The sequence below is a fragment of the Melanotaenia boesemani genome, chromosome 12 (genome assembly GCF_017639745.1).
Source record: "Melanotaenia boesemani isolate fMelBoe1 chromosome 12, fMelBoe1.pri, whole genome shotgun sequence".
Taxonomy (NCBI): Eukaryota; Metazoa; Chordata; class Actinopteri; order Atheriniformes; family Melanotaeniidae; genus Melanotaenia; species Melanotaenia boesemani.
The window spans coordinates 27,827,440-27,840,627 of record NC_055693.1 but is presented as its reverse complement, the minus strand read 5'-3'; the positions used below and the strand labels follow the sequence as shown (position 1 = coordinate 27,840,627).

The 13,188-nt window shown below is 40.4% G+C and overlaps 1 protein-coding gene across 6 annotated transcripts in view; it reads left to right on the top strand.

Moving 5' to 3' along the window:
- hdac4 (histone deacetylase 4) overlaps positions 1-13,188 on the top strand; it is a 145,831-nt gene that overhangs the window by 119,030 nt on the left and 13,613 nt on the right. For all 6 annotated transcript variants that reach the window (XM_042000818.1, XM_042000816.1, XM_042000819.1 and 3 more), the window contains 7 exons: positions 1,410-1,517; positions 3,322-3,377; positions 3,471-3,558; positions 4,948-5,067; positions 5,149-5,246; positions 11,158-11,276; positions 11,915-12,048. In XM_042000818.1, coding sequence (XP_041856752.1) covers positions 1,410-1,517; positions 3,322-3,377; positions 3,471-3,558; positions 4,948-5,067; positions 5,149-5,246; positions 11,158-11,276; positions 11,915-12,048 — 723 coding nt within the window. The remainder of the gene's footprint in view (positions 1-1,409; positions 1,518-3,321; positions 3,378-3,470; positions 3,559-4,947; positions 5,068-5,148; positions 5,247-11,157; positions 11,277-11,914; positions 12,049-13,188) is intronic.

Genomic DNA, 13,188 nt, shown 5'->3' with positions numbered 1-13,188 from the left:
TGCAGCAGCTGTTTGTGCTCCCTAACTTGGCTTCTACATATGATTTAGTTCTCATTCATTCACTTGATCTTTAGCATTTGTTGCACACTCTTCCACTTCTTCCCAGTTTCTCTCTTATTATATACAGGTCTGCTCCCTCCTTTAGTTTCTTTAGTCTGTGCTAAAACGGCAACAGTTTTAATTCATGGCAAAGTCTTTCTTGGCACAGCTAAAAAGAGCCCTTTATTCTTCTCCATGGATGTTATTATGGAGTAATCATGCAGCCTTGTTCTATTCTGTCATAAGAGACAGGAGGAAAGTGGAGCAGCTGATTTAAAAGCAGTTGACTGACTGGTTATGAGTGAAGTAGACTGGGTGGCATACCTGATGTTCCATCCGGCCAGCTGACTGACCTGCGGGCCATCAAAGGCCGTCTGACTGCCTGCAATGACTGGCAGGTTAAAGTTAAACTGGACGAGTCCTGGGTTTACTTTAGGAAAACGTCACTGGAGCTCTGGCATCGACCTCTCCACACATGTGTGCACAGTTCAAACACACAGACCTTTCCTTTTCTTCTTTTCCTCTGCCAGCATCTTCTTTCAGTGTTTATCATGCGCTCCATCTGCCTGCAGTATCTGCCATGCCTGATGGAGGGTGTGTATATTATCCTGTGCGTGGCCCTATGTACAATCAATCAAACCGAATATTGTGGTCTACTTGGCTAGTGTGTGTGTGTGTGTGTGTGTGTGTACATGAGTGTGGATGTTCTGTTGTGATTGGGGACTGAGGGCCAGCCGTGCCTCAGCATTAATCAGGCTTGACCACTGAATGGTTGCCCTGTGGCTGAGCATACTGAAACACAAACGTACTGTAAATACAATTAACCTGGAAATCTTTTGGATAACATTAGCAAGTCAATGCACATTCTTTTTTTGGCCGTTGTTACAGTTATATTCATTAGAAAGTTACCAAAATGATGATGCTTATTCCAGTGTAATCGTCTTATATCCAACAAAAAGTTAATATAAAAAGTTAGATGAATAATTTGTTTAACTGGAGGCAGAACTTCTGCAGTGAGTAATATTCAAAATAAATCTTACTGCTTCATAGTTGTTCTCTCCATTGTTTTCTTTCAGTGAAACCATTTCCTAGCCCTTTGTCACCCAAAGCAGACACAGTTTAAACAACTTCCTTTGATCCTCTGAAATGACAAAAGCTAAATCATTTTAAATGTGCTCCCACTGAAGCGTTGTGGGCGACTCTGTCAAATATTCCTTATTTCATAAAAACAGACAAAGAATAAATGGGAAACAATACAAAGTTGCATATTTTTACTCCCTTTTAAAATGTCATGTGAACAAACCGTGACTGTGGATGTGTGTGTGTGTGTGTGTGTGTATCTGCGTGCATGTGTGTGTGTGTGTTGGCAGGTGGACAGCGACACCATTTGGAATGAGGTCCATTCATCCAGTGCAGCTCGTCTGGCCGTCGGCTCGGTGGTGGAGCTGGTTTTTAAAGTGGCATCAGGAGAGCTGAAGGTTAGTTTGGAGTAAATTTATCATGGGTGACCAGAATCAGAAAAACTGAACGTGTTTCTTATTAATACATCACCACAACTCTCAGGTTTGAGATCAGTTTTGTCTGTCTGCACATCTTTGCTACCTTGTAACAACCAATAATCTAAGATTAGGTCATTTGAAGTGTAGTAAAGCCAATAATCATGTCATAAAACGTTTGAGCCAATTATATAATTACAGTTTGCCAGTAATATATAATTATTATGATATTGGTTGCTTTTTTACTTAACAAGAAAGAAATCCTTTGAAAATGTAATAGCTGTAGCTGATAATGTAATAATACATATATAAGAAATACAAGCTTTTTTTTAGAGTTTTTGTGCAGTTTGTTCATTTAAAGCGGACATTATTACATTATTGGCAAGTTCTGATGTTATTGGGTTTATTACATTTAAAATGGACAAACATGATTTGTTGCTGCATGTCTGATCAGGACATACTGTATTAGATACATATTAGATGTGGGTGACAACATTTCTTCTAGTTTGATGTGAGCGTGAGTGCTGCACACCATCCACACCTCCAGAAAAGAGAACCCTCTCTTCATTATTAACACCTTCCAGACAGACTCTGATGCCTTGCCTGCCCAACCAGCCTTCATGTGTCTGTGGCAATGGCTGTTTACTGTTTGAACCCAGCAGGGAGGCCTGGTGCACAGGCACCGCAAACGCTAGCAGGCCCCACTAACAGGCCTCCTTTTATTGGTATTACACCAAAGCCACCTGCAGAGCAGCCGTCGCAGTTAGCGTTAACTTAGCACCAACATACCGCAGACTAATGACATTCCTCAGAGAGACAGGAGCACGCCACACGGATACCCACATGGTTTTTGGTTAGGATTGATATCAACCAGTCCTGCTCGTGTGTGTTTGATCTGTTTTTCTGCACAGCGATTTGCACATTTGGTAATATCAGAGCGAAAAATGAGAAGCAAACGCACAGCACATGCTTGTAATGAATTTTTTACACAAATGATTTCTTTGCCACAGCTAGATTTAAGGTTCACAGGTATGAACTTCACCTCATTTTAACACAGACATACAAATATGCGTAAAAGCTAATGCATGCACACAGATTCACACTAACCCATTTTCACACACATGCAGATGGTCCTCTGAGGATCCTCCACAGACTAATGACCAAAGTCCACCTGCACCAACAACTATGTGAACTCCACAAGGATTGTCATAAATCTACTCTAGACATGCACACACACACACACACACGTCTGTTTCCATCAGCTGCTCTCCATGTTTTCCCCCTTCCTCTTAATTAGTTATTTTTCTTTTATTAATCCACCTCTTTGTCTCCTTCACATTTACACACATAGAGAATAAAATGCAGAATTATTTAAGTGTGTGTCCTCAGACCAGCTGAGGCGGTTGTCGCTACAGTAATCTTCCAGCTGGCTGCTAATCCACAACAGCTGACTCAACATGATTAGTCCAGCTCGCCTCGCTCCACATCAGCTGAAACATCTATCTAATGTCCCCTCATTGCAGTGGGAGCCTCCCCGAACAGTTGCTGGAAGTGCTCCCCTTAACTGACCCAACACCAGCATCTGGCCCAGCGTGCTTGTGTGTGCACGGTTTTCAGATGCCACTGAGGAAGATTAGTTGTGATAGGTTTATATTTGGTATGACAGACACACAGTTATTTCATATTTTAATGTTTAAAACAGCTTTAGTTTTGGTTGTGCCACCCACTCCTCAGACAGAAGAAGCTTCCATTAACAACAAACTGAATATTTTGCTTTCTCCGACAGAATGGTTTTGCTGTAGTTCGACCACCTGGACACCACGCTGAGGAGAGCACACCCATGTAAGTCAACCAGATATTTGTTGAAGAAAAACAGAATTTTTTTTTTTTTTTTTTTTTTTTTTTTTTCAAGCTTGCTCCTCTTTTAACTTGCAGGGGCTTCTGTTATTTTAACTCGGTCGCCATAGCAGCCAAGCTCCTGCAGCAGAGGCTCAACGTCAGCAAAATCCTCATAGTGGACTGGGTGAGTTAACGTGTGACACGGTGGATTCATTATGGTATCTATTGGACGAATGCACCTCTGCACAAGTATGCAACTACATATATATATTTTATTTTAAAGCTCTCCCGAGTCTGATCCACAATATGTTTCCTCCCAGCAAACCCAGAATAATAACCAGTGACAAAGTTTCGACAATGAAGATAAGTCACATCTGACTGTAGTCGAGATGTGTCAAAGACAGTTTATAAACTAACAAAAAGATAAATGTCTCACTAGCAGCAATTACACAGCAAAACGGAAATCTCACTAGGATTAAAATCATTTCAAATTTTAAATCAGTTGTTGTTTTTATTATGAATTAATTCATTTTATTTATTGAATAGGAAACTTGAAGTACAAAACTGCTGTGTCACCATCATTTCTAACACAAAGCATTTGATTATTTTAAACTATTCACATAAAGATAATCACCAAAAATATTTGTGTCAGTCTCACAGTAAATGAATAAGTATGTCTACTCTTCTTTTTCTTTTGTTTGCAATGCATTTCCTGCCTCTAAAGCATCTAAACAAAAGAACACATTGAGATATCTGATATTACACCTTCTTTGTGGTCTTTGTTTTCTTAGTCTTTGTTTTTGTGAATCCTCCTCTGTTGACATTTAATAAAGGAAATCAGCATATATACAGCTTCATACACACGTGTCCTCATACTCCAAAAGGGTCAACAGTGGTGTCTGGTTTTGACAACATGTGATTACTAGTAAGTACACTTTAACCCTTTTGTCGACTAAAAAAACCTAAAAAAATAATCATTTTATTAGTGTGAGCTGGGCAACCACAAACTGACCTTTAAGTTATTCAGGTCAGATACTGTCCTTTTTTCAAAGAGACATGAAGTAATTTATAACAAGGTATGACAAAGCCTCCTGGTGTCCCAGAGCACTGCTCTCCACCAGCACCCCTGGCTAGTCGTAGCCATCTTCAAAATGCTTTGAAGGGCCTTTTCATTTCCTCTTCGTCTGTCACAGACAGAGCACAGGCCCATTGTCATGCGGCTCGCCTCAAGCTAACAGGGACATTTTTAAAACTGGTGTATTAAAGCATTCTTTGAATATAGATATGAGGTCATGTAATTGATGTCATGTTGTTGGCAAAAGTGAGCAGCTATTGAAGTCGAGTGTTTTATTTAATCCGGCTGATCGTTGTGTGTGTGTGTGTGCGTGTATTTTTTACATCACAACAGGCTGCAGCTCAGATACAGACTGAGTGTCTGAGTGTGGGGCGCTCACCGTCTGTGTCCTTCAGCTGATCTGAGTGCAGGTGCAGAGGTTGATGTCCTGTTGGGGTCCAGACGGTGTCTCTTATGACACCTGTTGAAAACAAATTTCTCCGTTCTGAATGTTTCCAGGATGTTCACCATGGTAATGGCACCCAGCAGGCCTTCTACACTGACCCCAGCGTGCTTTACCTGTCTCTTCATCGCTATGACGATGGGAACTTCTTCCCGGGCAGCGGAGCCCCCGATGAGGTGAGCGCCACCCCCGTTTGTCTTTATGTTTTTTTGTCCACCTGATTTTTCCTGAAATAACTCAGTGTTTTTATGTTATAGGTGGGCAGTGGCGCGGGAGTGGGCTTTAACGTGAACATGGCCTTTACCGGAGGACTAGAACCTCCCATGGGTGATGCAGAGTATCTAGCTGCTTTCAGGTAAGACTGACTTTGTAACTGAATGGTCCCAGGCTAAATCTAATTTCTGCCTTTGAAATGTCACTGAGGAAAAAGTTTAAAAAAAATCCAATGTGAGGTGTAACTACAGAGTTGTTCAGCAGGTCAGAGGCTCGTCTTCATGTCAGGCCCAATTTCTGTTTGGTCCCCTGAATGTGGCCATAAATAACCTTTCACACATACATATGTGCCCATCTCCGAACAGACATGTATGCATCACATTTTGGGTTCATGCAGCTGGAAAGGAGCAGGCCTGGATTTGTTCAAGCACACTTTGAAGACGAATTCATGTTTTAAACTTTGTGTGTCCATCTGGTCTGAGCCCAACACATCAAACCGACAGGCCAGTGTCTTATCGCAGCTTTCGGCACGCAACCTCCAGGAAGCACACCTTAGCCTGTTAATGCACCCCAGAACCCTGCGAGCTCTCTTGCCCTCTTTACTTTTTATTCCTCCCTTTCCTCCTCATCCTCCTTTTTCTTCTACCCCCCTGTGTGTGAGGATATCATGTCATTACATCAAGGAGAATGTTATTTAGATGGTACCACTAATATAATGCATATAAAGAACGTATATGGAAAGCTGTCCCAGTATCTAATGCTCAGTACATGGTTACCATGACAACACTATCACACTATCAATAAAAACAACTTGAAAACAAATATATTCTCATTATTTTCTTTTATGGTTTTTGCCTCCTAATTATCTGTTAATTGAATGTTTTGATTTTATCATCAGAGAGCAATGATATCACATCTGTATTAACACAATAGACACAATCTCACAAAGGAGGTGAGATAAATGTAATCTAGGAAATTTTATCATTGATAAACAGGTTTGAGGCGCGTATTAAGCTCCTGTTTAGCCTGTATTTGGTTAACATAGTCATTGTTAAATTTCTGTGTTGTGCTTAGAAATGTCTTCTGGCATTACTCTTTAATCTTTGTTAATATTTTGTAGGCTTGTGCTTCAAAATTGCATACCCATAATGAAATAAATATATATGCAAGAACAAGATCTATATTAATACTCTTGGAGTCCTAGTAAAGGGAACACTTGTGAGATTCATTAAGTGTCTAAATATCAGTATATTCATTACTGGTGAAGAATACATGAAAAAAGGTTTCAGGCTTGCTTTAAAAAAATATATAATTAAAAACATTTTCAGCATGAATATGAAAACCCTTTTAGAAAAATGCAGCAGTAGGTCTAAACCTCTATGAAATCATAGTACAATATTTGAACATTATCTCTGATAAATTCAACTAGAACAAAGTAAGAGAGGTTTTAATACAGCCAGTTCAGGTGAGGTCTCCAAAATGCCATTTTGGCACAATTTGGCACCCTCTGTCTGCCATATGGGTTTTAATTTGACACATTTGGGTTTTAATTTGACACATAACTCCCACCTAAATGCTAGTAAGGACCAGTTACAGCTGAAATACCTCTGCGCATACATACAAATGTATTTATATGTTTCATCAAGTTTTAACAGTTCCTTTTTAAATAGATTGAAATCAGAGGTTGCAGAGACCACAGGTTGATGTTTCTGGTACATTACATTTAATTTTATATGTTTAGTCTGTTTTGTACTTTTTTGTCAGCAGTTTGCACCGTCCCTTTGTGTCATAAAACATTCCCTGGAAATAAAGTTTATCTTTGTCAGCATATTTCAAGGTGATCTAAAGTCATCTTGTTCCACTTTTTCATTCAGTAGTTTGAGTGTTTCTGTGTTTATCCAGTGGCGCATTCATGCATGTGATGCCTCGTATTATATTTGTGTGTGCTGTTGATATAAGCATGAGTTTTTAATCAGACTTATTTGAATTATTGCTGGGAAAGTTGTGTGAGCAATACCTTCAGCAGTATGGGACAGTTTATTGTCTCCTCAGGACACCAGAAAACCCGTCTCATAGCTCATAGATAGACATTTGTGCATTCCTTGTATGTAGATAAAAGCACAATACTGCACCTTCCTGCAGGTGGACACTTTTATGCCCAAAGCTGTAGAGGAAACATGAAAGTCCTCTCACATGCACCTTTTATAAACCATCACTCTGCATCACTGTACTGTACACATGCAGACACCTGATACAGTCTTTTCTTCAAGTCCCACTGTTTATCTGTGTATTGTGGTTCCCTCTCTCCTTCCTCCCCTATCCCTGGGAGAGGGTGGGGGGTGCGTGCCTTGCAGCCAGCACCTTCCCATTCCTCTGCTGGCCTGTGCCACGTTGCATTTGCAGGGGATCAAGTCTGAGCCTCAAGAAAGCACAGAGAAAAAAAGATAAGAAAATTGGCCCTAATGAAAACCAGAAGCACCGTCTCTCTCCCTCTTTCTAGTCCCCCCTCCCTCCTCAACTCAACCCCCCCTTTGCCATGAACTTGGAAAGAAGAGAGAAAAGGAGAATTAAATTTAATTCAAACCAGCTCTCCGCAGCACCAGATGACAGGGCTTTGAAGTGTAAGTGTGCGTGTGTGAGTTTTTCGCTTTCTTATTCTCTCTCTCCTCCTGCTCTCTTCTATGTTTTTTATGAACGAAGAGGGAAAGCCTTCAAACTCTGGCGGTTAACAGTTTGTTAGCTGGTTTGATGAGCACTACTCCTTTCTGAAGGGGAAGGTCAATATTTCCTCCACTTGGCCCTTCTAAAGGTAGAGGAGGATGAATATGTGACAACTCATAGATCAGTTATCATCCCCCACCCCCTATGATATCATAAGCTTTGTCTTAATTTAGGGACATTGGATGCATAAGTTCTTGTATTTATGCATCTGTTGCTAGGTGACCCAAACAACACTAAACAAAAGGTGACGACATATAACTAAAAAGTAAGTCTATTTGCAGTAAAATCAGACTGGAAGTCATCCAGCAGGTTTTAAGATTGTTAAACACTTTGCTCAGGATGTCCCGTAGCCGACGGCTCAGTCGTAAACCCTCCCTACCCTTAATTAACAAACAGTCTTTTTCATCTCTGCATACGTAGCCTCTGATTCACGCCCCAATTATTCCACCTCAAAACCACTCACTTCCCTCTTTACCAGCCTACTAATTGATTACCATGGCCTTTTTTTTCCCCATATATATTGAAATGTAAGGAAATTATTCCACGGTGTAGGAGCTGGAGCTGATGACACCAGCAGTATTCAGCTTCACCACCTGATCTCTTTCTGCCTGGGTTGTGGGAGCCCTCGATGGTTGAGGTATCCTTGGCAGTCAAGGTCTCCCTCTGTGTCGTGTGTCAGCCCACAACTGCTGATGTGGTTGACTCCCTTTATTTAGTGTGGGGTCTTTTACAGCTCAAATGTTAACAGGCCAAGGCTGGGGGTTTATGTGGGCTGATAATTCAACATATCTGTGAGTTCTTCTTATGAACAGGTCCTCATGTCTTGACACTCTTAATTATGTCAGTCTTTTTCTTTCTCAATGAAACTCCTTCATCTCTTTCGCATGACGTTTTCCCCTGAAATGTTGCCAGATGCACGCTGCTGTACGGTGACGCACACAGTCCGTGTATTCTTGCTGTCTGGGACTTCCACAAACCTCCTTATGCCATCTCCCTCAGACAGCTGTGTGTACATTAGTGTTGTGGCAGCAGGGGGGTGGGGTGTGCACAGCTCAGGGCTATAATTTGGTGGTGAGCAAGAGATGGAAAAACCTCTGGCCTACGGAGTTCAGGGCAAGCTGCTCGCCCACAGTCAGCAAACCAGCATCATGTTGCTGAGGTTGTTGAAGTGTACGGAACCTACAACAGAACCCTGTGGTACTCATCACTCGAAGACCTCACCAAACACTACTTGGCTAAATACAGCCTAAATAAACCCTAAATACAGTCTTACAGGGAATACAATACAGGCACTTGTTTTGCCATCTGGAATGAACAATTAAAGACTAAATTATGTTACACATTCTTAAAAAAAAAAAAAAAATCGACTAAGCTTCAGACAATGTGAAAATTACCTGGTTTGTATTTGACATCCACTCCATTAAAAATCAATAAAGATGCTAAATTCCAGCTCGTCTGATCTTATTTTATCTAGTCTTTCTGGGTAAAACTTTCTTAAAGTTAACACACATCCTGTGTATCCTTATTTCTTTCGGAGGGTCACCATAAAAACCTCGCTGGATTTTCCAGCCGCAGCTTGCAGTGAATCATTGAGCTGTTGATCCGATTTCTGTGTACTACACGCTGCGTACACACGCACTCCATCCCCAGCAGTTATGTGTCAAGCGAAGGCTGCACACAAACAGCCCTCATTCACCACACCCAGGCTGTGTTACAATTAGCCTCCATACTGAACACACACATACACTCACACACACACACTCACTCACACACACATGCAATTATAACTGTCCTTCCACTCCTACTTTTTACTTAAGGACCATAGAATGTATTACAGCCTCTAAATTTCCAAACTTTCTACTTCAAACGTATATGTGGTAATTATTTCTGGCACACATACCATATAGTACGTACAAACACAGTAATGGGATTTTTTACTTGAAAACATAAAATAAAAGTTATCAGAGAAATTAGAAATGGAGTGATTGATATTCTGCAACATTTAAGATTTTGTTTAACACTTAATAGTTTCTCTGGTTCTGGTATGTTGAGGGATTCTGTATATTTAGATGTGACTCTGTCATACTTTGACACAGAATGAATAGAAAATAGTGAATGAGCACTTTGTCAGGTTGCATATTTAGGGAAACGTGCAGTTTTGCTAAGGAACTTCCTCCTGCCGTTGTTTTAACCTGTTTTGGTTTGGTTCAATTTGGATAAAAATGTGGTTAAAATTATCACATTTTATTGAGGTGAAAAAAGAAAAAGGAGACAATTAACCTAAAAGACAAAAAATAATCACCCTCACCAAGAAATAAGAGCTCAGATCCATAATCTGGACTGGTTTATTGACCCTGATTTATTTCAATTCATCCCCAAGGGGCAATTAAAAGTCACAGAGAACGCCACACAGGAGAGACAATGAAACAACCCAAACAAACGTAAACATAAAACACACATACATTTCTGTAAATAAAGTAACGTAAATGACTCAAAGCACCTTGTGCAATTCAGTCATAGAGGAACTGTTAAGAGAGTTCAGTCCTGCATCTTGATGGGAGCCACATAAACACAGACTGAAAGATGTGTGAGGGGTCTTTGAGGATCCTGTTGGCAGGCTGACAGATACTCTGCAAAAAATATCTGATGCCCTACAAAATTCAATGGCATTCTTTTATCTTACTTAAAAAGTACAGCAGTTATTTCACTTTAAGATACATTGATTAGCCCTGTGTTTGTTTCATGGACTCATAGTGGGTGTTGTCAAGTTGTTAAACCGTTGAAGATGTTGAAATGTAAGAACTTCAGAGCTAAAATTGTAAAATGTGCAGTTATAGAGTATATGTTCAACATTTTGTCACATTGAGTTGAAATGAATTGAAATATGACTTTTAGAGTTTCATCCTACAGAATGTAATCAAAATCCTGGCAATCAATCCCGGTTATTATCCAGGGTCCCTGCTTAAATAACACCACTGGTGCTAGCAGGATTCTTATGATGTGGTGCATGAACAAATTTAATACAGTGCAACGCTCGCTTCACATTTTCTGTTGGAAATGTGGTCATGGGAAAGAACAAACAGTCTAGATTCACATGGGATAATTTCCAATAGTGTTATCTTAAAATCTTGGGAAACCAAAGGACATTTTTTTACCCCACTTATCGCCAAGCATTTTTTCTTATTGCTGATGTTTATGTTTGGAAGCTCTAAACTTTTTCTTCTTTCCAACCCTCTGTGGAAGCAAGCAATTAACCGAATGCATTAATCTGGATTTTAGGGAGACAAAAAAAGAAAAGGTGTGTTGATTTTTTAGTTTTTCTCTCATTGCAGGACAGTAGTGATGCCCATCGCCAATGAGTTTGCTCCAGATGTAGTTCTGGTCTCCTCTGGCTTTGATGCGGTGGAGGGACATGCTCCACCCCTGGGTGGATACAGTGTAACTGCCAAATGTGAGTACTGGTCACACCTTTTGCATCTTTTTAAACCATGTTTTGCAAATAAAAATTCTCAAATCAGTTTTATATTATGTGTTCAGGCCGACACACACACACAATGTAACATGAATTTCTTGCCTCTGACTTTGGTATTCAGATGGAGACGATGTCGTGCCAGCGGAGGGCTTTTCTAAAACCACCCTGCAGATCTCAAATAAGAGCAGGGTTCTTGGTTGTCAAAGGAGCTGATATGGGTGGTTTATAGAGGATTGCAGGAAGGGGGATGGGTTTGAATTTGGGGGAGAATAAAGAATGACTGAATGCATATATTAAAACTCCTCCAGAAAGGGAAAACATCAAAGGCCAAAACCAAGAAATGCAAAGCCATATTTATTACAATTAAACCTGGCTTGTATTAGGGCTTGTTTTTTGGCCCCCAGTAAATCCACAGTGCACTCTCTTTCCCTTTTCCTCTCTCTGATGCAGTCGTGCTTTTCTTTATCCACTCTAACCCCCTTCTTTTTTTGTCCTTTTGCTTTGATCGATATCCAAAGAGGAAGTTAGACGCTCAACAGCATTTATCACCCGTTTTATTCTTTTTTCCTCTTCCTCCTCCCCCTTTTTCTCTTTACTGTCATTTCCTGCGTGTCCAGGCTTCGGCTACCTGACCAGGCAGCTGATGGGTCTGGCGGGCGGCCGCTTGGTGCTTGCCTTGGAGGGGGGTCATGACCTCACAGCCATATGCGATGCCTCCGAAGCCTGCATCTCTGCTCTGCTCGGCAATGAGGTAAGAAGTATGGGATGAGGGAATATTTGCTGGAGAAATTAGTGTTAAAACAATCACTAAACAGTGCGAGAAAGAAAACACTGTTGTGAATTGGCGATGATGAAGGATGGAAAGTTTAAGGACCAAACACATGACTCGATTGTTCATGTTATATAAATCAGATTCAGAATATTTTATTAATCCCTGAGGAAATTGTGTGCACACAGTCGCTCCATGCTGAATAAGAAAGGATAAGATAAAGATAGCAATCACAATAAGAAAAATAAGAAAACATTCCAAGTTAAAAACACAAGACAAGCTCATACATTGCTGCAACAATAGCGCTCCTATGTTTGAGCCAGCCTTATGTCCCCTTTGTGTTCTCTTCATTTTCCCTCCCATTAAGACACAACATCAACACACACACACACACAAACTCCACACAAACATGTCAGAGGGAGAGGATTTCCAGGCAGGAGGGTAATTGTGGTGGCGTGAGGGCTCAGCTGTGGAACTCTGCAAACATGGGTGCTCTGCAACAGAACAGCTACTTATTTTAAACCCACTCTATTCCTGCTGCTAAATGAGAGGCTAAAATGCTGTTTTGCAGCTTATACGTCCAATATCTCTCACTTCTCATTTAGTGTTAAAGCAGTGATGAGTTTCAGTGTAGAACAGAGATTATATATCTTCTATTTTAGCGTCTAATCATGGTTTCTTTACATTTCTTTAGTTATTACTGTTTGAAAGCTAAACGTTCCTCTTGAGTATATATGTTCTGCCTTTATTTCATTGTATTTTGGGAGTATGTGCACCTTGAAATAAAATTATATGTACATCAACACCACAAGTACTACGTAAGTAAGCACTGTTTTGAGAATAAATAAATTCCAAACAGAAGATGTGTTCATTATTAATTTCAGAGAATAAATACTCAAACACACCCAACCTAACAGAATAGTAAAATTAAGGAATAAAAAATTAGTGGCGCTTGCAGGAAATCTTGCAGGAACTCTGAAGTGACACCTAACAAGTTGGGATTATTAGCTGGCATTGCTAAGTGTCATGGTGAGGGGGATGTGAGGACCCAATTGCAGGACGAAGAGACAGGAGGCAGACGGGTGCAGGAACAAGGTTTAATGATAAACACTTACACAGACG